Here is a 27,448-nt window from a genome sequence, read left to right on the forward strand (position 1 = left end):
GCTGGGGTCCAGCTGCTGGAGTCAGGCCTGCGCGGGGAAACTGCTTTTTCCTTTTATCTTTCCCCGCCCCCCCCCAAAATGGCCGCGGCTGCGGCGGGGCCCGGCAGCGCAGGGGCGGCTCCCGCCCGACAGGTGGCGCTGCGGGCGGCGGCCGCGGCGAGGAGGTTTGTCCTCGCTCGCTGCCCGTAGCTCGCCCGACGGGGGCTGACGTGTAGCGGCGAGGCGGCGATGGCGGCCGCCTGGGAGGAGATTCGGCGCCTGGCGGCCGATTTCCAGCGGGCGCAGTTTGCCGAGGTGGCTCACAGGTGAGCAGGGCGGCGCCGGTACCCGCCGCAGGCTCCGGAGCCCGCTGCGGACCGTCTGCCGGCGCCCGCTCCTCGCGCCGGCGGCCTTCTCTTTCCCCCTCCGCCCCCACGGCCCCAGGGAGCGGTGTGCCACGGCCCCCGGTCCTGACACGCAGCGGCGTCCCGGCGGGCTCAGCCAGGCGCTGGCCCTCAGCAGTTCCCCATTGATTGGCGCTGGCCGGTGTGTCAATGTTTGTGAGCCCCGAGGGGGCATCTAGGGCCCCCAGAAAGTATATGCAGGTCCAGGAAAGCGCATGGGTGTGTAATTGCCGCTTAAGTTCAAGCTGCTAAACACCATCAGGGCTGCAGTGCTCCGTTTCTTCCTTAGTGTTGTTGGGCAGTTGAGGTCGTTGCCCAGAACTTGTTTTTATTAAAGAAAAAATCCCAAACAAGCAAAACTAAAATAAAAAAGTTCAGAAGGATCAAAGACAGAAATTCTCTAAGCACAACGATTCCTAAATTCACGGGCAGGTGCATTCTTACAGCAAAAGGTGCTCACAGCTGTTCAGGAGAAGCGTAGAAGTCATCGTAGAGAGATGACCCACATAAGTGAAGCCATATGGATGATTCGGGAGCCTATGAAAAAAATAGGATCCTGAAATTAGTTTTTTGTCATAAAAAGTATTTACACAGAACAGCAAATAATCTTCATTAGCATTTAGTGTTTTTAAAATGTCAATTTAAAGATAAGTTTAACAAGTACTTACTTAGAATAACTAATTATTCTTTATGCCATTGATAGATTGTCAGAACGGAACTGTATAGAAATTGTCAATAAACTGATTGCAGAAAAGCAGTTGGAAGTAGTGCACACTCTTGATGGAAAAGAGTATGTCACTCCAGCACAGATTAGTAGAGAGATCCGGGATGAGCTTCATGTTTCTGGTGGTAAGTGTGGCATTTGCTTTCTTCCTCTGGATGGAAGTTAATTTGCAAGACTACAGAAAGAATTTGAAAGCTTTCTTGACTACCCTTAATCTCACCAAAAAAAGTGAGCTTGCTTCTTGTTGCTTCATCTACGCATGAATTCACCTATTGTTATTTTATTTTCACTTCAGATCTGTATTAAACTTCTGGGTAAGCATATCAAGATACATTACTTGGCTCATTTTCACTCATGCAGAATTTCTGAGGTAGAAGTGGTCTAAGAACCCTTTTGAAGGAAATTTGGCATTTTAGTACAGCCCAGATGTTTGGTCTTAACTCAGAATTTAAAAATCATTCTCCTTTCATGTCATTAGTAATAATAATAATTTTAAATTGTCATTGACAGGTCTTTTATTTTACCAGTGTAAAGAGACATCTGCTTTGTAAGATCTGACTTAGATATATAAGGAAGCAAATATGCTTCAAACTGCTTTTTGTTAATGGTTTTAATGAGAAGACAGTATATTGTACTTTTATTTATATTTAAGGGTGAATTTCACAGCATCATATGTTTGGAAAATCAGTTTCCTTATGTTCACAGAATCATTAAGGTTGGAAAAGACCTTTAAGATGATCAAGTCCAACCATTAACCCAACACCACCATGCCCACTAAACAGTGTCCCAAAGTCCCACGTCCACACATGTTTTGAATACTTCCAGTGATGGTGACTCTATCACCTCCTTGGGCAGCCTGTTCCAATGTTTGACCACTCTCGGTGAAGAAATTTTTCCTAATATCTAGTCTAAACCTCCTCTGGCGCAATTTGAGGTCTTTTCATCTCGTTCTATCGCTAGTTCCTTGGGAGAAGAGACCAACACCCACCTCACCACATGTTCATACAGATTAGTCATTTTCTTACGATTACCACAAGTATGCCTCAGTTTGTGTTGTACCATTGTGTATCATATCAGTATGATAGCTTGAATTGACTTTAAAGTTGCTGGGTTTTGTTAGTAGCATCATGCAAAGGCAGAAGGTTTTGGCAATCCCTGTTTTGATACTCAAGGACTAGCGGTCAAATCCAGGTCAGTGTCAAGGTAAAAACTAATTGGGAAGGAGTTTGAATGGTGATTTTTTTTTCTTCTGGAGTTTCTGTATTGGATGGTCAGTAAAGCCATAGGGTAGAACAATATAGCTGCGCACTCTGTCACATAGAGGTGTGTGGGGTGGCCTGAGAAACCTGTGCAGCTAAGCCAGTCTAAAATAGGCTGTAGCAGCAGGGACTTCAGTGACTGAAGTACCAGGGGAACACAATGGCCTGCTTTTGTAGTTCCTGCTATTTTAATATTTCGTTTGGTGTCCCACTAGAGATCCATGCCATAGCACTGGCCAAACCTTGGGCTACAATCTCCCTCCATGTAGCTGGTTAAGGCTAGGTTCTCAAAGGAATTTGCATAGCTCAAAATGAAGGCAAGCCATCTCTGGTTAACAAAAAGTCTTAAATGGGCTTTTCATTTCACTTGCGAATGGGCACCTATGTGACACGTGTTTTTAGCACACTTAGCACTGCCCTGCACCTATAAGTATTTAAATTTCCTTGCAAACCTTGCTGTTAGACTCCAGTAAAATCCACCACCAGTAATGCAGCTGCTGGAAGAGAAGAGCTATATGGTTTATAATGGCCAGTTCTGTAGTAACAATTTCACCCTTAGTTCTGCCTTGCTGGTAAAAAATAATGTGGTGGGTCCATTATCCTTCCCCTTTGACCTAGTCTAGAGCCTAAAAAGCAAGTCTGACTTCTTGTTCCACAAGATATATGTTCACAGGGATATATCTTGCACTGTCCACCTGTGATTTTTGTGACAATATATAAAGTCGAAGTTGGTTTAATTGGTCTACGAAAAAATAATGAAGAAATATTTTGTACACAATGAACTATGGTATATTCTAAATCTGTTCAAACATGTTTTATGTATTAAAAGTGTATTTGTACTTTTTTTTAAGGTCGAGTAAACATTGTTGACTTACAACAGGTAACTTTTTAGTAATAAAAAACTATATTATTCTTTCTTTTCTTCACCATGTATATTATAAATATGGAGTTCATCAGTTATACTCCAGAGAAGTTATTTTTTCAAAAGAGAACAGAGTTTATGAAAAGCTGGTAGCTCATGTCAGGGTACTGCACATTACTTAATCTGTCTATTTACTGCTTTATTGAAAGCTTCTCTCTGCTGAATTTTAGAGGCCTAAGACCTCTGAAATCACCACTAAAATATATAGATTTTCTTTATGAACTCTTCCTTTGTAAACTAAGGGGGGCAAACAGAAAAGAAATATGTTTTCCATTTAAATTTAAAGCTGCAGGAACAGGCATAATTAACTTTGCATGCCTCTTTGGACCTTCCCTTTTCCTTCATTAATCTCTTGTCTCCACTAATCTTTATCCTCCAGTAGTCTGCCTCTGTGACTAATTTTCCCTTCTGGCTTGAGTAAAATTACTTGGAATCAAAAAACCTTTCAGAAAGACAATTTAGCGTTTTCTGTTCATAGCTTTCTGTAATTTTTTATTATATAGGTTTCTATTAACCTTGTCACAGTTGCAAAGAGAGCTTTTTCTCCCTAGATCATTGATGCTTTATTCCAAATGACAGATTAATTGCATATGTATACAGTTACAGAAAAAAACAAAAGCAGCTTTCCTTAAGACATAGGACTGTGTAAGTATAATATCTCAGTGTTTGAGAATTAGTTTCAATTTAAAGTTCTGATAAGAGGTTTTGTTGGGGGGGTTTTTTAGGTAATAAATGTGGACCTTCTGCACATTGAAAACAGAGCTAACGACATCATTAGATCAGAAAAAAATATTCAGCTTGTGCTGGGACAGCTTATAAATGAGTGAGTACAGATTTCACACATTTCAGGAACAACCAGCCTTTGTTGCTTCTGAAGTGAAAACACATTTTTCTTGACTGCTACTAGGACTGCTTCGTGGTGATCAGTGCTTCTTTTCCAAATGGCGAGTGAGTCCTGTCTCAGCAGAGCATTCAGTGAATCCACGGAGCAAAGGCCTCACTGAATGTCTCTGCCTGGTATCCTGCACTTAAGAGGCTTCATTTCTTACCCAGTGTCTTTGTGTACAGCAGCCAGATCTCGTTTGCTCTGTGGCTTTGCTATCTGCCTCAGCTATTGACAAACCCTCTCATTTTTTCCTACCTTTTGCTTTACCTCACAAGCCTAAGATGTATGAGCAAGTTATTTCATGGCATTCAGCACACTTCACCACCACTGAAGTAATACTTTTATGGAGTTTTCACTGTTATTGATTGTGCTGCAGGATTTATTCTTTGCAAAGAATGTGATGTTCCTGGCTCTTTTGAAATAATTAAAACCTGCCTTGCTCACTAAAGCCCTTTTCTGAGTCTCATTGACATATAATGTTTTCCTGTTCCTGCTTTTTGGCAGTTTCATACAAGCAAATAAATGACCAATTTTAATACTAGCTACCTGGTTAGCAGGCTTTTTAAAAAACATCACATTTTCACTGACATAGTTCTCCTTTATTAATTTAAAATAACTTTCAGTTTATTTTTGCTAAGATGCAACAGAAAGACATATAGTGCCAGGTCAGGTAATAATTCAGCCTGTGGATAACAGGTTGATCTTGAATTTCACACTTAATGTGTTGGGATTTTTTTTTTCTTGTTTTTAAATAAGGAGTTACCTGGATCAATTAGCAGAAGAAATAAATGATAAGCTACAGGAAACTGGCCAGGTGACAATATCAGAACTCTGCAAGGCATACGACCTTCCGGGAGACTTCCTGATACAGGTGATACAAGCCACCAACCTTGCAAATGTAGAATTCATTATGTTCACCTTCTTTTGTCATCTTTGCAGTATTCATGGCTTTAGTTGTGATGAGCTTATTCTCAGTCTACGCAGAAAAGTATTAGATGCATAAACGTTGCAGTGTAACAGTTATTGACAGATTGAGGTTGATATTTGCCTTTTCATTATTGGGCAAAATTTCTTCAGAATCTTAATGACTGGTAGGAACAGATTAGGTTTAGGACTGTTAGGAACAGATTAGATTAGTGGAAGATGTGAAAATGTCTTTGTTTGAAATATTAGAGAGAAGATATAGGGGAATTTCATCTGTCTCATTAGCTACCCAGGAAGCAGAAATACAGTGCGAGAGACCTTTCGGCTTATTCAGAAAAGGTAAAATAAACGTTTGTTTCTAGAAGCTGAAGCCAGACATGCAGAGTAGGAAAAAACCCCTATTTCCCTTTGTTAGTGACTATTTTACTGCTTAAAAGGATTAGGGAGAATTCTTTTACCACTGTTGACTTTCAGTCGAGGTTGGATTTTTTTGGAAAATACTTTTTTTCAAAGGGTAATCCTGTGGCACATGTTAGGTGGACAGTCATGTTACCACAGACAATGACAACAGTCACTGTACCACAGACAACCTTATTGACTCTCAATTTATGAACAGATGAACAGAATTCCTCTAATATTTGTTGCATGATCAGCTTCTACAAAAACATTGCTACGATACAAACATTAGTACATGGTTTCTCTGTGTTTCCTGGGCAGAATTTCCTGGGTTCAGTTCTCTTTGCAAGGATGCACATTTATAAGCTCTTTGCGCCTCTTTTGTGATTATTGTTGCTAAGTTTTGTCTTCACTGTTTGAAAAAATGGATAGTGAATTCCTGTGCCACTGGTTCTTATAAAATCAATACAAAGGCTAAATCTTAGTTTTGACTGTGCATCTCCAAACCATACTTATTTCTTTTGCAAAGTTTTCTTTCATCTTTGGATACACATATATGTAATATGAGGGGATTGTTAGGAAAGGTGAATTCCCTGAAGTTTAAAGTGTGGGCCATAATAATTTCCATTTGTAGTCCTCATTTCTGAATATTTTGTCTGTCTCAGAAAAACTAACTTGCTGATCTGTTAATACAGATTTTTTGATTGATTTTTGTTTAATATCGCTAATATACAATTTTAGCAGTCATCCCATCTTCCATTTACAGGCATTATCCAGGCGTTTGGGTAGAATTATTCATGGACAACTAGACCAGGAAAACCGTGGGGTGATTTTTACAGAAGCCTTTGTGTCCCGGCATCGAGCACGCATTCGTGGTCTCTTCACTGCGATTACTCGGTAAATTGCCAGACCAACAACCACATATTAAAATGTTTTTACCATAGGTCTTTATGGACCAAACTCACTTGTGATTGAAAAAGAAAAGAAAATAAAGACCTATGGATAGATTTGTTCAAGTGTAATTCAGTTCCTGGGGTGAAATATTAGACTCACTTTTTTGAAATGGGGACCTCCTTTTGAAAGGAGAACAAGAAAAGTATAGCAATATACAACATACTTAAGGTTTTTGGCTGAAGAAAATGTTAATCAGTAGTTCTTTCATTTGTTTGGAGAGTATCTGTCCTCATTGTCGTTCCACCACTCCCCAGTCAATTTTGTTTTGATGTCTACCCAGTACATGTGATTATAGATAATTTTTTCCTATTAAATCAATAATCTTCTTTGTCAATTTGTATGGAGAGAAAAAACTTGGGACAGCAGAAGTTTCCTTACAATAATTATAGTAGCTCTGTTGTAAGATATAACTTCATAATAATTCAAAATTAAAACCTGGTAAGCTGTGTTAAACATCAGTGTAGCACCCTGGGGCTAAGAAATTACGTAGTTTTGTCCATCTGGAGTTAACCTTTCTATTTCTAGATACTCCACATCAATGTTGAGTCACTAACTTACGTTGTTTTATTTTTCTTTTTTCCAAGGCCTACACCTGTAAGTAACTTGATCACACGGTATGGATTTCAAGAACACTTACTTTACTGTGAGTTTCATTCAGACTGTTTTGTATTTTTGTTACTTAATTCATAGATTCTTCATTACAAGTATGCTTTCAAAGCAGCTTTTTAGTATATATAGTATTAATTCTGGAATAAAGAGCAATATGTTTCTCTCTAGGGTAAAAAGTGTTAAACTTTTTGTGCTATCCATAACTGAAGAGATGTTCTCTATATCTAAAGCAATGAAAGCATGCATTGATGAATGCCTTTGGGGGCAGAATGATGCAAGAAGTACAGTACTCATTTTGCCATCTGTTTCATCATTTGCCCTTAGCTGCTGGCAGTTTTATCAGTGAAGCACACAAAAGAGGACAGATTTTATGTAGCCAAATGGCATTAACTGCTCTGGATTTTGTTTATTGACTCTTCTCTGTGATACCGGAGGCAGAGCTTTTGTTATGCTCTCAGTTAAATATCTCTATATGCTGAGAGGTAAAGCATATCCTTAAACTGTTTGCTTTTATTTTCTGCAGTTTCTTTTTAAAATAGAAATTCATAAAGATTTCCTATCCAACTGCTGAAACTTTTAGGCAGTACTTAATTGTTTCTCACTTCTGATGTTGCAGCTTTTCTTTGACTACCAAGAACCCCCTCTCGTCTGTCCAAAATACAGCTTCAAGCACCATAGTCTTGTGTGCTGGCTGACCAAGTGCTGCTGGTTTTTGGAATCCTTTAATGGTTTTCTATCTCTTCTCATGAAAGTTAATGTTTCTCTTTTGTTTGATTGGGTCTTTTTGCCTTCCACTATAACATCTCTTTGCTTACCTTCTTGTTCTTTGCAACAAGCTTATTCATTAACGAAATTCTTAGCATTTCAGTAAAATAATATAACACTCTACTTTCAGATAATCAATTTAAGGTTTTCTCTTTTTTTTTGGAATGTGCTACCCAGGTATTCAGAGACTAAAAGGAAAGTCTGTTAAACTGCATTATAGTAATATTGCAGTATTCGACAAATTTCAGTATGTGGTTACAGTGTTTTTCAAACATGTCCTGCAAGTACATGATCAGTGTATTGCTCATGTACAGTGGTAACATGAGTTGAAGTTCTAGTGTTTTTCTGTCACCAGTAATCATCATGATGGCTAAGTGTATTTCTGGTACTTTATTTTTCTCCTTTTTTTTTTTAGTGAATTTGTTCATCTTTTTTCGTAGTTTTTCTTACTATATTTCATTTCCTCTGCAGTTTCCTAAGTTTCAAAGAGCTTTTTACTCACTGCCAGAGCACATTTGATTTTATTCTATCCATTTTCTGAGATAACACTTCAATTCCATAAATGCTGGAAGCTTGAAAAGCATCTTTTCAATTACATTACTTGTGCTCTTTGCTTTTTAAGTTTGCCATTATTAGCAATGTGTTTTAAAGTGGTCTTTGTCAATTTTGTGTCTTCTAGAAAAAACATGTCAGTTCAGTGTACTGTTTGTATAATTTACAAAGAGCTAATTATTTAATCAATAGTTTAACTTAATGTTAGACAAGAAACAGTAGTCTTTGGTTCCATCGTATAGTTGAGCTGCTATTCCTATTAAGCGGACATGAAGTTATGATAAAAAAGAATTAATTTTCAAAATGAGAAACTGCTTAATATAAAACACTAATTACAAATCATAATGAAAGCACAGATGTTCTTCATTTCTGAATACTGTGTTGCTGATGTGGGACAGGCATGGAGGGATGCTTGTCGTCTTTGCCAGACTGCAACAGGGACCTAACAGGACGCTACAAACTACGCTGTCACCTTTAAAAATAATAGTGAAATTACAGTAGTTGTGCAAAGATCCTGTTGTTTTGTTTTAAAACAAAATACTATTTGTTTTTGTATAATTGTATAATACTAACATAATTGTAGTAGGGGCTGTGAAATCTGTGAAAGCACCTTCTCTGCCCTGGAGTTTTAGAACTGGCACTTGAAATAATACATAAATTGGCATCTTCATTTCTCCCCCATTCTCTATAAAGACTCTGGTTTATTGCTAGTGGTCCACAAAATTATTTGAAGTACCTAGAAAAGTTTTACTCTTTTTCCCAAAAACTTTGAATAAAAACAAGTTGAGATTGTAAACTGTATTATCTGACAATTGTTTAAGTAGAACAGGTGCATTGACTCAATTTTTCTAGAGTAACTAAACTATTAGTATAAAAATCTAATTTCATTTTCAGAATCTGTCTTAGAAGCTCCATTTTATACAAGGTAACTAAACCATGGCAGAACATGATTTCTAGCTCTTGTCTTAGGTTATGTAAAGCTGTGTCTTGTTTAAATCAGTTTCTTTCTTCTACATTTTTTCAGTGTAACTACTGTTCAGCTTTGTTAGTGGTAGTCTTGTTCAATAGCTGCGAGGTTATAGAGGTTTATCTCCACTATGGGCATATCTGACAAAAACAATCATGATTTAAACAGTAGTATTTCTTCTGAACCAGATTTTCCTGTGTAGGTGAACTAAACTTACAATGCTGTATTAAACATGTTAAAATGTTGACTGCTATTCGTATTTAATGAGGAAGGAGCCGTACCATGTGATAACATTTAGTGTTCTGTTCCAGGCTAAAGTCTGTCTTTTAATGAAATAGAAATCAACACAAACAAGGTAAAAAAGCCATCTAGCAAAGCTCTAGCAAGCAGCAGAGCTTGGCAGTTGATGTCACTGATATTTTTAACCTATCTAGTGACTTACGAAAAGCCAAAAGCGGAACATAGAAGGCAAATCAGATATTCCTGTGCACCTAAATGTGGATTGAAAATACATTATTTAGCACTGAGAAAGTCTAATACTTTGGTACGACCATTTACCAATACATTCTTTGTCAGTAATATTTGTGCATTTCCAGGAGTTTATTACTGGCAAGTGTGAACATTGTAAACTGTGAAGATGGTCACCAGTAGGAGGTGCTCACATTTATACAGTTTAGGTAGCAATTTTTCATGTCATTTTAGTGTGTTCAGATTTCTTTTTCCATCTTGGTTATCATGCAACCAGTGAATTTGAAGAGAACATTATTAATAAAATGCTCATATATTTTATTGTCTGGCCAGACAAAGATTCTTTTGTGACTACATTTTCTAAATTAAAAGCTCAAACTGTCCAGCTGTATGTTCAATAAAAAGTGCTTTGATCCTGCCATTGTGGCTTACTCTTTTGAAACATTGTATGATTTACAGAGCTTTTATCAAGACATTCTCATAAGTGTTAAAAATAATTGATAGAACTCAGAAGTGTTTCACTAGAACAAACAGTTGTATTTTGGTCTTCAGTTTCTTTCAATTAATAGTAAAAAAGAAAAACAACTAATGGGTGGGGAAAAAAAAGAAACAAAACAGGGAAAATAATTGCTAAGTTTTGATTAATGGATATATCGGAGTGGAAAATGTCACTTCAATTATTTTCTTCTTGTAGCTGTACTAGAAGAACTTGTTAACACTGGTCGTCTAAAAGGCACTGTGGTTGGTGGGAGGCAGGATAAGGCTGTGTTTGTTCCAGACATCTATGCCAGAACACAGAGCAACTGGGTGGATTCCTTTTTCAAGCAGAATGGTTACTTAGGTAATTAATCTTCATTCTTGTGGATATAATATCTTTCTAAAACTAGTTTAGGTAATTGGTCTTACCCTAACATAGCTAGTGTCTAGAGCGAAGCCTCACAGGTGGAAATCAATACAGTAGTTGATATGCCTTTGTTAAAAGACCATCTTGCTTATAATGATGTGTGTTACTGAACCATATTCCAGCAGAGAGAACCATACTGCTAAACAGTAATTTTATTTCTCACAGAGTTACAAATGCTACTTTTGTTACTGTTCTGAAAACTTTTCTTAGGCTGCTCATTGTAGACTTTTCAGATGATCATGTCTAACCCACATAGTTGGAGTTTCAGGTCAGGTGTCCGGATTACAACCAAACTTCAGATGTTACTAGCATGCAGTGCACAGGAAGAACCTTTTCCAAAATAAGATTTGTAGAATTAGAGTGGGTAGCATTATTGTCCTGATTTGAATCCAGACAAGGCTATTTAACTTAAAGCTGACTGATGATGGACGATGATGTTTTTTAAAACAGGAGCTATGGGAAAATGTGGACCTGAATAAACAGAGGAATGTACCCTTATGGTCCCAAAGGGCCAGTCCCTAAATAACAGTTAGTCTTGCAGTTTGAAAAGGCTTGGCCTAATTTACTGTAGTGCTATTAAGTGTTTCTGTAATATTGCTTGACTGATAGAGTATCTATCAAAGTCTGAATGTTTTCAGAATGCCTAAGTATAAACTGCCAAATAGCTGAAATTCTTTACTTGTGAGGCATTGCATGATTCTAGGAGTATATTGGAGTAGCTTCAGAAAACAAAACATTTTGACATTGCATATTATTGTAAATATTGTTGATGTTACATTAGAATACTTTGGAAAGATATCATTGCAATGGTGTAAGAATCTGAAAAAAGCATTTTTTTCCAAAACTCACACTGAAGTCATGTCCATGATTGAATCCTCATATTTCTATTAACTATGTTTAGCTGTAGCTTGTACTGAACTAAGTTTTAGGTCAGCATCAGGTTGAAGTTGCATTTACTTGTATAAAAACTAAATGTAATTCTTCTTTTCCTGCTTTCAAAAAAAACTAAATCACCACAAAAGATCCTGTATGTAAATGAATGTACTTAAATGTAACAGACATCTTGTTTTACAGAATTTGATGCGTTGTACAGACTTGGCATCCCTGACCCAGCAGGCTACATTAAAAAAAGATACAAATCCACACAACTCTTATTTCTGAGAGCAGCTTGTGTTGGTCAAGAAATTGTGGATCAGGTTGAAGCATCTGTAGAGGAAGCCATCAGCTCTGGAAACTGGATAGATGTAGCAGTAAGTGATCCTTTCAGTTGTTGTTGGATTTATTTGTTTTGTCTTTATCAAATTATACTTTAATGAAGCTACACATTATACATTTACATGTATAATGTAAATTGCGTGTTGTCAAAGAAGAATATTCAGCTTAAGTAAAATAACAAGTAAAATGCATTGTTTGCCTTTAAATTGGTCTGAACAAAAATAGGGGAAGGTCATGTTAGTATTCAGTTGATAGATACCTAAGACTAACTTTCATTTCAAAATTAGTGCGACTGTATTCTGCTAGAGAACAATATATTTCTGTGGAGATTCTGTGGAAAGAAGTTTAAACTGAATTCTTAGGACAGTTTCGGTAAGCTGAAGGATATTAGCCATTTTGTCCTGGCTAAATAATTTTAGGCCTTAGAACACTACTTTGTTGCTTTTAAGGAGGACTGCTGCTGTTTTGTGTTTGGTGTTACTCTGTATCTGTTGAGCTGCATTTTGAAGAAGTTGCCATGTGTTTTCCCAGAGGTAACATATATTCTAGAGCATGTCAATTTGGGATTTTAGGAGTTTTAAAGTAATGTTTACTCTTATATTACTAGTTTAATTTTAAAAGTGCAATATATTCTAAACAGTTAACTGTTCAGCTGTCAAATGAGGTGTCCTGTTTATCCACATATAAGTATGTCTGTCCATTCTAGAACAGATTATTGTATGTGAATGATTTTGATTTTCTTTACCCTAGACTCTTCTGCCCAGTTCACTGTCAATAGAAGATGTTGGGATTTTGCTTCAGCAAGTGATGAGATCTTTAAACAAAAATTCTTCAGGTTTAGTCTTCAGTGACACCATTGTGGTCAGTGAGAAATTTCTAAGCAGCTGTGCTGATCTGTTCTCTGATATGATGCAACAGAAAGCTGAAAAGGTACAGGCTTTTTTATTGGTTAAGATGCAGTGTACATTGAGTGTCGGAATATAGTTTATGTGACTTTCTATTTGCTGTTGCCATCTCTTTACATCTCATCTGAAATATAGCTTGAGAAGAAGGGCAAAAATGAAGAAAAGGTTTGTGTATGTAATCAGTGTAATTCAACGTATATTCAGTTTCACTCAAGGAACACCATCACAGTAACGGTATGATCAGATGCTGAATTTTGAAGGGAAGAATACATGTCTCTTCATGTGTTGCACTTGGAGAACATGGTGTTAGATTAGGATACCTAAAAATGGCCCAATGACTTAAAAGTTTCTATATGTGTCTTTTGTTGCTGTGTGTATGTTTTTACTCTTAAGTGCACTTTCTTCATTTTAGGAAATGAAAAATAACCCTGTTAATTTAATCACTGAAGAAGATTTAAAACAAGCTTCTGGTTTAGAGAATTCATATGCTAATAAAAAAGACAAAAAGGATGAAAGAAGAAAGAAAGCAACAGGTAAGGCATCAATATTTAGCTTAAGACAGAAAAAAAAAAAGAAAAAAAGAGGCTTGCTTTGCCTTGGAAATATTCAAATATAAAGTTACTATATTTTGTAGTCCACTAGTTGCCTCCAGTCCATTGCTGAAGATATTTAAGAAATAATCCAACCACTTCTCATCATTATACTTTATAAGCAAGGGATCCATGTTTGTTTATTAGTGTGTTACGGGCTGGTCACATAAGACTGAGTTGTGCAATTAGGACTGACCAAACCAGTATTAGCTCAGGGACCTCTGTACCATTTTTTATTACACAGTGTAAATACACTCTTACTCTCCACTTTTCAGGGATCCAGGAAAATGAAAATATTTCTTAACAGTCTTGAGAAGTTATTTCCAAAATCACTCTGTCTAAATTGGGAAATGAAGTATTAAGATGTTTTTTTTTTGGGGAATGTTATACATCTTTTCTGAGAATCCCATGCCAGACAATTTTCTGGTGTTTCTCCTAATAAGTGTTATTAGGAGATCCACACAGTTTACTTTAAAGTATATTCTGGGTTAAATTAATCCCAAGCCTTACTCCATTTGTGTGGTGGCTGTTTGGAATAGATCTTAGTCTGAGGAAGAATAAAAAATGTGCAGTTTTAACCCTTTCAAATCTTTCTGGTTTTAAAACATTATTCAGACTAGAGAGTGTATTTTCAGTCCCAAAAACTTTATGTGGTTCTTGTGTTGCTACAGCACAATTGAGCAATCTATGTTGAACTCAGAGAGTTTTATACGCTACTGAAAGTAACAGAATTGGAGCACTGATGCATCTATCTTAATTGAATATACTCATCTGAAAAATAAAACATTATATTCTATTCTTAAAAAGGCCATGACTGAGTTGGCATGGAATCTAAACTTACTCTTGCCACAACAGACAGCATATTTTTCTAGGCCAGAGCTGAAGTGGAGAAGCTTGAACTTTAATTGAACTATCAGAAATAGAATGACTTCAGTTTCCAAGCCTCTGGAAAGTGAGACTCTGCTGAGCATGTACTATGTGTCTAGACACATTCATATCCACAGGTAACATATGCTGCACCACCAGCGTGCACTACCCTGAAGTGTTTTTTTTAATGGACTGTTAGGCATATTACCTTAAAACAATTAACATCACAGTTTAAGGATTAGATGTTGTTACTGTGTAATGGCAGAATGTGGCCAATGTCACATTGCCTATCTTAAGGTCTGTGCGTGACCGTATCAATATCTACTGTTTAAGTGTAACGTGATGTCGCATAGTGTTAATGTAGTTCATTACAAATGGTTCAGCCATGTATTGGATTAATGAAAATTATCAAGGTATATTATGTATTTTCTATTTATAATAGCATTTGCAGCAGTCTGTTACAAACAAGTACCTGTAGAGGCATGTACTCTTGTAATCCTTTGTGTACGTTACAGTCCATGTATCCTGTTGTCATAAAATACCATTTTTCTGGCAGTAGTCTCTCCTGCTTTATCTCTCTGTGGTTTAAGATCTTGACTGCAGATTACAGCTTTTTTTATATGGCTATAAAGTGGAATACAGAATGGAGTTTCCAAAATAACTAGTATATTGCACAGTTGACAAATTCATTGAATGACAGTTGACTGTCATTCACTAAAATGTGAATGCAGTCACATTTCAAATAAGCTTGTGAAAAACACCGTTTTCTTTTTTTTTTTCCCTCTTCCCCGCCCCCCCCCCCCCCCCCCCGCCCGGAGAGGTCACAAACTTGGATGGTCTCACAAGTACACCACCCAGTGCTAGCTACAAGTGAACTAGTTTGCTGTTCCTGCAAAGTAATGCTTAAAAATCTGTCTATAGCACATAACAGATGCAGTTAGCTTTGTGAGTAGTAACATCTTGTCTTTGTGTTCCTTTTTCTTAAATGATAGTACTATTGCATAATGTAGTTACTTCAAATCTTGGACCTTATATTTAAATGGAAAAAACCCTACATTCTCAAGACTTAGTGCATGTATAGAACCAATTATTGTGGAGTTTAAATTTCTTTCAAGTGAAAAAAAGAAGGGAACAAACTGTGATAAAAGGAACAAACAACGAAGCAGCTTACCTTGTGGAAAGGGACTGTATTGCGAATTGAGATCCTGTCTGCAGTGTGAATACATGGATTACAGGGCCTGTGAACTCAGGAATTTATGTTTGTCAGAACCAGAACATCTTCTTGATTTATAGTCATCTAGAAATAGTCGAAAAAGAATTAGTGTTCTAGTTAATTGAATACACACTTCCAAGAATATTTTGGATAAATGTTTGCTACACAGGATTCTTTCTCTGAAAGTTAACAAAGTTACATTGTCTGGAATATTTTTTAGTAGCTCAGTTATTCAACATCACTCAATAAAAATGCTAAATGCTTACTAAGATGCTATTTTCAGCCAACAGAAATTCTCCCATTACACTGTGGACACTGGTATCTCATCTGTTTTCAGCTGGAAAAAGTTTATCTTTTTAATGATGATGCACATTTGATATGATTATTATTTGTGTTTATTAATGACATTAGCTTAAAGCTTTGACTTAGCTGCTTCTTTTTCTTAAGACTAAAACTTATGGCCCTAAGATTCTGGAATATGTATTGTAAGTTACATTTAGAATCTGGTTGTGCTTTTTTAATTGAGCATTAACAAGTAATGCAGTATAAATTACCTTAATATTGTAAACTTAAGTGGTAGAACTTTACTGCGCACTAAGCAAATAATTCTCCACCAGAGGGCAGTGGAAGCGTGAGAGGAGGAGGAGGTGGTAATGCTAGAGAGATCAAGATTAAGAAAACCAAGAAGAAAGGAAAAAAGGATGCTGACAGCGATGAAGAGTCGCAAGCAATTAGCACAGGTTTGTAATTTTATTTTGGTCACTATCTACTCATACTGACCTGTTTTTATCACTTGCTTTTCCAGTTGTGTTTTTCCCCACTCTATTGGTAGGATCAAGTAAAATGTCAAAGAATTGGAGAACACTATTCCATTAGAATTGTATCAATAGATATTATATTGCTATCTAAATGAAATGGGCATACCTTATTCACTAAAGCTTAGTCTTTAAAAAAGAAATTTAAGTAAAAGATATGACAGCAGGTGGTTTGGTTTTTTTTTTTAATTTGAATTTATGTAGGAAATGCCTTAGATTTTGGGGTGAATATTATACTTGCTTTCTTAACACCTGCTGAATAGTTTAAGATAAATGGAGAAGTTCTCATCCAGTTCCAAAGCTTAATTAGCTTAAATTAACAAATCATAGCAGTGAAACAGTACTAGAGGTTTTTCCTCCTAAGGATAAAATATACAGTCAAAATACAGTTTTAATGTTTGAAATAAGATTCATCTTACTTAACTGAGACCTCTATGTATGAGCTATCTACCTTTATAACTATTGACTTTGTAATGGAGAAAAGTAGGTATTTTGAAGGCCTTGTCTGTCTCGCGTGTTCTAGATGTGTATTACAGGATGAGTTTGAACTGATCCCTATTGGTGCCCATTTCTCTACCTTTGCTGATAGGAGAAGGAGCCTGGATGGCTTCCTCAGAAATAAACACATACGTTGTTAGTCTTGTAGCAAACGTATCACAGCAAACATAGCATTGGTTGCAAATGAAACAATCATAATTATGTTTTACTTCTTTTATTCGATGGAGTACCAGAAGTGTGTACTTACATTTTATATATAGTATCTAGACTTCCAGTAATGACTGAAAAATACTTTTAAACATGGTATTTGAAGTTGTCAAGTACAGCATCTTAACTTTCTATGATACTACTCTCACACATTACTGTAATCACATATAAATTAAGTTTTTCAAGACTTCTTAGTTACTGAGTAAAGCAGTGTTAAAGCACCTTTTTTCTGGTGTAGCCTTTCATGTTTTACAGTTGTTGCTGCTTGTATTGCTGTATTGTAATAAATAGAGTGAACCAAAATCCCAAGATAAATTCAGATATAACCATTCAAATATAAATATGTTTTCATATGTGTAAGATTTAAATGCCATATGTAGTCATCCCATTTTTTTTACATCGTTGGTAACACATTTCCTCTACGGAGGTTTAGACTTTCTCATGCCACAGAGTAACTACAGCAAAACTAAATATAATGTTTTCTCAATGATTGTTGCTCATGGCTCCTACAGGTAGGAATAAGCAGCCAGAGTTCCCTTTCATGTCACAAGAGGAAATTCAGGATGTTTTAAAGGCCCACATGCAGGATTGCCCTGAAGAGCTTATTACAGAACTTGCTGAACATCTAATAAGGTAATTTCAGTAATTCAGCTGGAGTTAGAAAGTCTGTGTTTCGTTTCAGATGAATCTTCTCTTCAGTCTGTTTTCTTGCTTTGAAAAAAATGTTTTGCTGATTGAAGTGAACCACAATATTCTTTTTGCTTACGTACTAGAAAGCCTTGCTGACACAGTAATGAGAAATAATGCTTCTGCTTAGCAGTAGGTGGTTTTGTGTCCTTTGTCAGCAAGTATATTTTCAGGTTCATGGGTGTATTTCCACACTCTTACATTAATTCATGTTGGGGTTTCACCAGTCCCATCTTCTGTACAGCCCTTGGTATATGTTTGTGTTCCCTGTCTTTTGTGGCTCCGCTGGTACCTGTGTGAACTGGGTGGTAAGCTAGGTCAGCAAACAGATCTAAGCAAAGATTAATAACTTATTTTAAAAGATGTTCCATACGAGAGAGGATGTGAATATGTGTTTTGAGGGCAAAAAGGACATGGTAAGACTGTAACAGCCGAAGCTGGCATAAACTTGCAGTGCAGTCATAACTGCATCTTTAGAAGGGCCTGTGCTATTTTAATGCAACTTAAGTCTTACCTTCTTACAGCTCTCATTGATGTGAAATTTGTCCACAAACCCCTGAAAGAGTCTGTGAATAGTGTTGTTTATGGAAATCTTTTCTATCTTTCATTTTGTTCCAATTTAGGAGTCGTTATGAGTTAAAACCTTGGCAAGCACTTACAAACCATGCATACTGTAGCCGATAGTACTTCTGCAATTACAGAAGTACATTTTAATTTCCTAGTGCTTTTTTCTGATTTCAATTATTTGTTTTTTATTTATCTCACCATTCTGTGGCATTCATGTCCTATTCATTTACTGTGTAATGAGGTAGCTTTCTCTATTGCTGATATATTTGGAAAAACCTTCTACAGTTTAACATTTTGTTTAATGTTCCCTTTTCTCCTTTCTTCTTCTCTGTTCTAAGACCATTAACAAAAACTTATCAGGAAGTTGTGCGTTCTGTTTTTACGTCTTCAACATCTTCCTCTGGAGCTAGCAGAAGACAGACTATGAAGGATTTGCAGGAGGAATTCTCAAACTTGTACAACAACATTCGGTTATTTGAAAAGGGGACAAAGCATTTCACAGGTACAATGAATATATACTTTCAAAAATTAATATGCTTCTTCAAGGATGTTGAATTTATTCCAGAATCTACATTCAAGGTCCAAGAGGAGCAACAGTTTAGAAAGGAAGAACTTAGAGATGTGTTTACACTGCCTAACACTGACCTTATGCTAGAGTGCATTGGTTTGCACACTTACTGAAATATGTTCTCTTTATTTCATATCCATAGTCTGTCATATCTTCTGTCAAGATAACACTGGGTTCATGTCCTTCCTTCCAAAGTGTTGGCATCCCTTCCCAGTTTTTATTGTCTGAGGAAAAAAAAAAAAAGGAAAAAAATAAAAAGATTAGTAAGCTTACTTCATTCTGTCACCTGTGCCACTAATGAATGAATTGAATGCTACCAGTTTCTAAGAAGCCCCTGTTAAAACCTCTTTTAGTTTTGTTATTGAAAGTAACTGCTCCTTGGGGGTAGTTTTTCAAAAAGGTGTAAATTCATTTTGCAGTTTGTTACATTGTAAGGTGTCTTCCTTAGCTACTTATATTTTGTGACTGAAAAGTAGCATTAGGAAAATGTTGTAGATGTTTCCAATATTCTCTGCGGTATTCAGCTTTCTTCTAGAGCTTTCCCTTCAGAAAGCTTGTAACAAAAGGAAACACTAGCAAAAAACCCCAATATTGCTGTGTTTCAGAATAAATGTAATTATTTCCCATTAGCCTGTGTTTGTGTACTTGTGTGGCCTCTTTTTTCTAAAATTCTACTGTTTCAGTCTTAAGTCATGTGCCTGCTCTTTTGTTAAACTGACTGTCCTGTAGGCTTTAACTTTACATACTTTTTACTTGTTGATGGATAACAGTGGTTGTTCATTAGTGGTTCACAAGGATTGTACAGGTTCTAGTTTACTGCCTTTACAGCTACAACATTGAAATACTAACAATGCATTAAAAGGTGCTGACAGATCTGAAAGCTCTCATTTTTCAGTGAAGAATGTTCCATAAGCAACTGCAAATGAAGGATGTTAGCTTCATGTATCCAGATAACTTTCTTATACTACTCATTGTTGATAGAGTCCACGTTTTAGGAATTCTTGTTGTAACTGTAATAGGAATTGGATAACTATGATAAGTTACTTTTAATCACTTATTTCTTTTAACAGACGAGACTCAGACTAACCTTGCCAAACACCTATTGAAGACTGTCTGTACAGACATTACAAATCTTATTTTCAACTTCCTAGCATCTGATTCAATGATGACAACAGAAAATTATTCTACAATCACAAATGAGGTACAGAGATAACAGTTCCTTTTTAACACTCTCAAGTAGATCAGGGATGTTTATTTAATATTTAATTATCTTATGTTTAAATACGCCTACAGCTAAAACGGCAATTTGTTATTACTGATTATTTCCATTCTTGTATCATACAGGTCCGGACCAAGATTTTAGGTAAATTGCCAGAAGACACCAAAGGTCCTTTAACTAAACTGCATACTTCTCTGAATGGCAAGGTAAAGTGACCCAGAATCTTTGAGTTCAAATTTTTTGTCCTGCTGATACAATGCTAATGAACAGCTGACATACATAGTGTAGTACATAACTGCTGCTGCTGTGAAGGATGAAGGCAAAATAATCTTTTGAATTTTGTCTTAAGTCAGTGAGAGTAAGTACATTTTCATATCTGTGAATTTTAAGAGGTGAAAAGGTGATCTTACGTTTTCATACTGGTACCTAGCTCTTTGGTTCCAGATGGAATCCAGTTTATCTTTTATGTGCAGGTGAGAAAAGTAAAAGCTTTTTTTTTTTAAGCAAAGGCCATTCTGGTATGTTTCTTAAGAAAAAACATATCTGGAAATAATTGTAGAACATGTATTCTTTTTTTAATTCCATTTTTAAGACTAATGGATTATAGTTTGTTTTAGCATTTAAGTATATGAAGTATTGGAAGATGAATAAAGTTAATTTCCGCTAAATACTTTTCACTTTTTTCTTCCATAGTTTATTCCAACTGTATTCACAGTCATCTGTTTGTGTGAGTAACTGTGAACAGTAGTTAACCTTTTTTATAATCTACTAACACAGATTAAGTATTTATATCACTTTTTAATAGAGTGTAGAAGATTTTCTTTCATGCCTTGATTCTGCAGTGGATATTTGTGGTATTATGGTGAAAAAAGGAGACAAAAAGAAGGAAAGGTACCTTAATTTTGTTTATTCTGTGTTCAGTATGTGAAATGTAGCTCTCTTGCTGCACAAATGTTAGCTGGTTAGTTTGGTAGCAGTCACACAGAATGTGTAAGTTAGAGGTAGTCTTTCTTTCCACACTATTTAAATGAAAAATACAAAGTCAAGCAGTCCTGATTTCATGGAAGAAGGAGGAGGAGAGAGTTCATATTTAGCTAATTTGCTTGACTCTCTGTTTACTACAGCAGAGTTTATAAATTCTCTAGGGGGCTTTCAAGAACTGAGCTACACTAATGCTAGGTTTGTTTTTTTTTAATGTGGAATTTCGCATAAAGAAATGGTCAGTCAGAGAAGAAAATTAAAATTAATTGAAGTTAGATATGTTTTAGAGGCTATTATCAATTACTGTAAGACATAATGAGAAACATATTTTTATATAACGTATTCCTGTTCCTTAGGCAAGTCCTGTTTCAGCATAGACAAGCTCTGATTGAACAGCTGAAAGTCACAGAAGATCCAGCGCTTGTTCTGCACCTGACATCAGTACTGTTATTTCAGTTTTCAACCCACTGTATGCTTCATGCACCAGGAAGATCAGTACCACAGATCATTAATTTCCTAAGTGGCAAGATCCCAGAGGTATTCCTTTCTAGCTTTTTAGGGGGAAAGTACCTTTTTTCTATGACAGAAGACGAAAGTTGTGCCTTACACTATTTCTGCTTGATAGGACGAGAGGAAATGGCCTCAGGTTGTGCCAGGGGACGTTTAGACTGGATATTAGGAAAAATTTCTTTACCAAAAGAGTGGTTAAGCATTGGAAAAGGCTGCCCAGGGAAGTGGTGGAGTCACCATCACTGGAGGTGTTCAGAAAATGTGTAGATGTGGCACTTCAGGACATGGTTTAGTGGGCTTTGTGGTGTTGGATTGATGACTGGAGTTGATGATCTTAAAGGTCTTTTCCAACTTTAATGATTCTATGGTTCTATGCTGCGTAAGACTGGCACCTTTGTGTTTCATGGCTAATCATTACTTTATCTACAGAATATACAATTTCTCTGATCTGTATTGTATTTCAAACCTATCATTTCAGGGTTCTGTCTTCAATATTTTTTAAATAAAATTAAACATCAATCTGTTATTAGTACTTTAGCTTTTGCCTTTATCCATAGAGGGCTATGTATTGGGGAATGTTTTAATCCTTATAACTGAAAATTTTTACACTCTCTTTCCTCCCAGTTAGAGAGCATGGTTGCTTTTTAAACTTTTCTAGTTCAGCTTTAAAGAAAGGTATACCTCTTCAAAAGTAAAAATACTGAAATTCTATATTCTAAACTACCAAAACTGGCGACGTTTACTGGCTGCATTGCTTTCCTGCTTCAGTGGTTAATTGTCCTGTTCTTGGAGCATGTATGTACTTTCATTTTTCTGCCTCTTTGAATGTCTCTCAGAATTTAAGTTGCAAAATACCTTGATGGAAATGTATTTATGTATTACTAGCCCTGCTTAGACAAGAATGGGAGAATGCTTTTTTAAAAATTTGATCTTCATTTAAAGGTCTGTGTACCTGCTCTGTAACATTGACATTCCTTTGTTTTGTTCTGTTTTTTCCCCTCAGGATCAGCACTCTCTGTTAGTCAAATACCAGGGATTAGTAGTGAAACAACTGATCAGCCAGACTAAGAAAGCTGAACAGGGAGATGGTGACACAACAGATAACCAGGAAGAGGAGGAAGAAGCAGACGCCATTCGAAAAGAGCTCCAGGAAATCACTACCTCGATCAAGGATCTTGTTCTCAGACCTAGGAAGTCTTCTGTAACTGAGGAATAAAATTAATATTCAGTGCATCCACATCCATGATACAGTCAGAATTTATTTTTTCTATCCTGAAGGGAAGGATAGCAGAAAATGCTTGACAGACTTTAAAATTTGGCTTCTAACAATTGAAAATCAGTCAAGGGAACACGGTTGTTGGGTGATGGTGGCAAATGGAGTTTTGTTATGTACTACTTCAGTGTACATGTAACACACATTAAATGTAGGTGTGACAGAGCACAGTTGTGGACACTTTGGGTATGAAATTAGTGGGTTTTAATTGGCATCTTCATGTGAGGCCTCAAGAAATGGCTGTTCTTCAAATAAGAGTCTATTCTGTTCCATACACACACAGGCTTATAGTTTTACTTCTCTGTTTTGGATTTATAGTGATATAAGGATTGCATATAAGTGTATAAAAGCCTGTAATTTCAAAGACTAGTTTTGAAACATCTACTGATACCTACTAGTGTACAAATGAAAGGCCATCTTTACTTTTTGATGTAGTTAGTGGATGGTTTCAGCTTCTGTTCACTGGACTGCTACAGTAAAAACACTGAGTACAAGTGTGTATCGCAAAACTTAAGAGAAGTGATCCAGTACTAATGTGAGTTTCTAAATGTACTGAAAGCTTGTGAAAGTCAGCACACTCAGGCTATTAATGTATTCTGTTAATGTCCATAATAGCAGTTCATTTAAAACGTGATTGGGACAGAGAAGGTGATACACTTTTGCATTAGTATTTTGGGAGGAGATCAATACAGTTACGCCTGCTGTATTTTACATGCTATATGTTCATTCAGTGGACTTGAGTTCTTAGTCCAGTTCCTGTAGCAGTTCGAAGCACTTGCTTGCATTCTGTCAGTTCCTTGAGAGGACTTGTGGTATATCCTGAGTTTCTTGAAAAAAATTTAGTTTATGATCTTTCTACATAAACTTTATAGACCGAAATATTGACTAAAGTGTTTCCCTCAAGTTTTTTACCAGCCTTATTTCTACATGAGCAGTAGAAGACTTTATGTCTTCAGGAAGGTGGAAAAATGTGTAGAGTTCTGCCACTATTGATGACATAATTCTTGTATGTCAAATACACTTCTAACTAATTATTAAGGGAAGATAATTTTCAAACTGGAAATATTTTAGTTGTATTACTTCAGTAATGCCCATTGATTTCATGTAATTTCAGGTTTTTGCATAAAATCAAGTTTGAGCAGGAAGACAAGAAATGGTGTTCTTTTCACTAAAAATGTCATTCACCCATTCTTGCCAAAATTCTTTGATGCTGAAAGAAAGCAAATTCTGTACAAGCCCTACTCTCTTCAAATATTTCTGTTTTCCAAAAATTCATGTATTCTATAAGCTTAATCATAAATATACCCAAGCCTGAAACTGCAACAAATGAAAGTTGAAGAGGCCAAGTATGGAAGCTCAGTAACAGATTAACCACTGTTAAGTTAATTTTAGTAAGGTAAAAAAATGAATTTTATACATATCTAAAAGGCAGTAATGTTTAACAATGTTCACATCAATACTGATCTTTTACCAGCTGTAAGGCAAAGCAGTTTGCCTGTTGTAAGGCAGAAGCAAGGGTAGTTGTTTCTCTTTCCTTGGCTGGAGGCTGTCATAGCTGACAGTAAAGGACGATGAGAAATAAGAGACAAAAAGTATTCATGCTGTTTAACTTTGTTTCAGAAATTTTGCATGCAAGGAATAGGTTTGATTTCTTGTTATTTAGCCAGAATAATTATTAAGTTCCTACGCTGAATGTAAACAATTTTATATGACATGGAGCTATTTTGTAGCTAATATGCCACATGACACTCTTTATGCAAATATAAACTTATTTTAATAACATTAAATGATGAAGTATTTAAAATGTATTCTGTTGACTTAACGAATGGTTGATCATCTTGCAATTTGCAGCTTCCAAACAGTAATTGTTAATATGCACCTTTCAATTTAACATGCCATTCTGAATGTCCCTGTATTTTTGTTTGATACTGTTTTATGCTGGAATAATGATGAAATTATAAAATTTACTATATTATGTTAGACTTGCTATATTGTAGCCAATGTCGTAAGAATGAAAAAAAAAATATATCCTCTGAAGTAGATGTGAGTGAAGCACTAAAATTCAGAGATATCTTCTGGCTACTGAAAGAATTCAAGGAGGCATAGATTGGAAAACCTTCCCAGATATTTTTGTTGTCCCTTAGATGTGGAAAAACAGTCTTTAGCTTATGAAATAGAAGTATTTTGAAAGAGAAAGAAAAGGTATATTCACAATTTCCTGAATGTGTTACTAATTCATGGGGTTTTTTTCTTCTCCCTAGGCAGAATGTATGCAAGAGGAAGAGTAATCTTGTCTTAGAAATCAGAGGTTCAGTTCACTAACAAAACTGCCCTTTGGAATATCTAGGAAAACGAAAGGCAATACAAAGTATACAAATTAACACTTCTACTTTGGTTTTAAGTATTTAGTGTCAATGTCTTGTGCCCTTCACCTGCAGTATTTAAACACCACCATTATATTTTTATAGACTCATAAAACTGATGTCTATATATGCATGTATGTGTATATACACAAATATTGAGCAAATTAGAATGGGTGCATTAGCCATGGGTAGAATAATACCTTTCTCAGCAACAGCCTTTCCTTTCCCTCTTTTTAAGTGCAAAATGTGACTTTTGTAGATGGCTATTTGCAGGTCTGCTGGAAATAAGCACACTGTTGCTCTGTTAAAAGCTAAAAAGTTAAAAACTTGCAGCCTTCTTTCCAATTTTCTGGTTTCACAGCTTCTTAAAAAAAAAAGAACTGACACAGTTCTAAGTAATAACATTGGAATTTGTTGTCTGAGTGAATCCATCTTACAGCTTGTTCACATAAAACCACAGTACTTCTGTTCTCTGTGTAGGCTTAAGATTAAGCTACTCATGCAATGGTTGCTCCTTGAATTTTTTTTTTTTTTTTTTTGTAACAGTTACATTTTCCTTAGGGCAGGAAAATGGAAACTTCTGTAAAAATTGATAGATTTTTGGTTTTTTTAATAGGAAGTTTAGTACTCTTGCAGAAGACACAAGAGCATACTGGGTCAGATCAAAAGGTCTGTGTAGCCCAGTATTGTGTCTCCAGCAGGGGCCAAAAGTGGATGCCTGGGGAGGAATATAAGAACAAGGCATGTAGTGGTTTTTCCCTTGAGTGCTTTCTGAGCCTCCAAATATGTGCTACTCAAACTTTTTGAATGATGATTGTGCTTTAAACATAGAAAATGAGAATTAACTGAAGCTTTTAGATAAACAGGATATTTGTGAGAGCAGAATTCCTTTCTCTGCTGACCCAAGTAACAGAATGTATTCAGTAAATGCCGAAGATACTTTCTCAGGAAAACAACAAATAAATTAATTATTTAATTTTTAAAAAGCAATTGTTAAGGAATGGGGTTTTTTTTAACTTTAAAAAAATATCAAGTAGGAAGAGCAAGGTAAGAATTTTAAAGAGAAACACCATTTGGTTGATGAATTTCCCAAATCCTCAACGTGAAGAGGAAGCTAGGTCAAGACAAGTCATGTCTGGGGACAGATGAAATAAGCTGCTTTCTATGTCAGCAAGTTCAGGAAGAGATGTGACAGCTATATGACACATCATCGAACTGATACTCTGAAGAAGCAGCAGAGTTTTTGTTGTCCTCTTCTGTTGTACTCAATTTGTACCTGTTTGTTAGAAAAAATTCTAAGTGCTTCTGTGGACATGTCTTCTATTAATGTAGTTATGATCTCTATCTACAGTTAGACGACTTTAAGGATAACCTTTGAAGTTTAAGGAAGGTGATATGCTGGAGGAGGTGTGTGTACTTCTTATCCTTTCTGGAAAAGAACGTATTGTGTTAGAACTATTTCTCATTTCTAGTAGGTCTTTTGACAGATCCATTTGGATAATTCTTTTGTCTTACTCTGTCTTGTGATATTCAAAAGGTTCTTGGTCAAGAATTGTACTTTCATTTTTTTCTTTTTGGAAGTAAAGACAAGAGGAAGCTATTCCAATTCTCTTTCTGGACTCAAATTCAGACCTAACTTGTCCTCTCTCTTCTCAACCTGAAAAAAATCACAAGCTTGAAAAACCAGCATAGAAGTGCTTGGTGTAAATAAAGCATATAACAATAGGAAGAAAGAATGCAATCTAGTTTTGAGTAGATGATAAAATAAGTGTCTGCAGAGTTTTAATAAACGAGTCAACTACAAATCAAGATGATGAATTCTTGGCAATAATAAGCAAATGATCAGTCTGATGTAGTATCTTGCAAGATACTAGCTAGACATAGATAACCTCTGGAACATGTTGTCCAGATTTGGCAATTTTACCAAAGTCTTCAGATAACATGATACATCCTTAAACCATTTCAGTGTTTCCTTCTTTTTTCTGTCTGTGATATAAAGCAGTTCCCACCCACTTGACATTATAGACTAAATGATTCAGATCTATTGGCTCTTGGTTGTGGGAAAATCTGCCCGGAGGTCCGTTGTGGTTCATACCACAAGCAGCCATCCTTTTTTTCACCCTGCTTAACTTTAGACTGCATCTTTATATTGACACACTATCCTTACTTCCAGCTGCGGTTGATTAAAGGTCTCCATTGGTTCTGACACAAAGGATAATCACTTCTGTATGTTCCATGCATGTGGTGGACTATCAGT

At 36.1% G+C, this 27,448-nt stretch overlaps 1 protein-coding gene across 1 annotated transcript; it reads left to right on the forward strand.

Moving 5' to 3' along the window:
- Positions 1-228: 228 nt before the first annotated feature.
- On the forward strand, positions 229-22,771 carry UFL1 (UFM1 specific ligase 1; the record flags this gene model as incomplete). The annotated part of the gene is made up of 19 exons (XM_081997185.1): positions 229-305; positions 1,087-1,232; positions 3,218-3,246; positions 4,014-4,111; positions 4,931-5,045; positions 6,261-6,391; positions 7,033-7,091; positions 10,504-10,650; positions 11,788-11,963; positions 12,679-12,858; positions 13,246-13,366; positions 16,121-16,247; positions 17,540-17,656; positions 18,616-18,779; positions 19,916-20,046; positions 20,190-20,270; positions 20,870-20,955; positions 21,402-21,582; positions 22,559-22,771. The coding sequence occupies 19 exons, from the start codon at positions 229-231 to the stop codon at positions 22,769-22,771; spliced, it is 2,379 nt and encodes a 792-aa protein (XP_081853311.1).
- Positions 22,772-27,448: the final 4,677 nt, after the last annotated feature.

This window comes from Phaethon aethereus (genome assembly GCF_964289735.1).
Source record: "Phaethon aethereus genome assembly, chromosome: 3".
Classification (NCBI taxonomy): Eukaryota; Metazoa; Chordata; class Aves; order Phaethontiformes; family Phaethontidae; genus Phaethon; species Phaethon aethereus.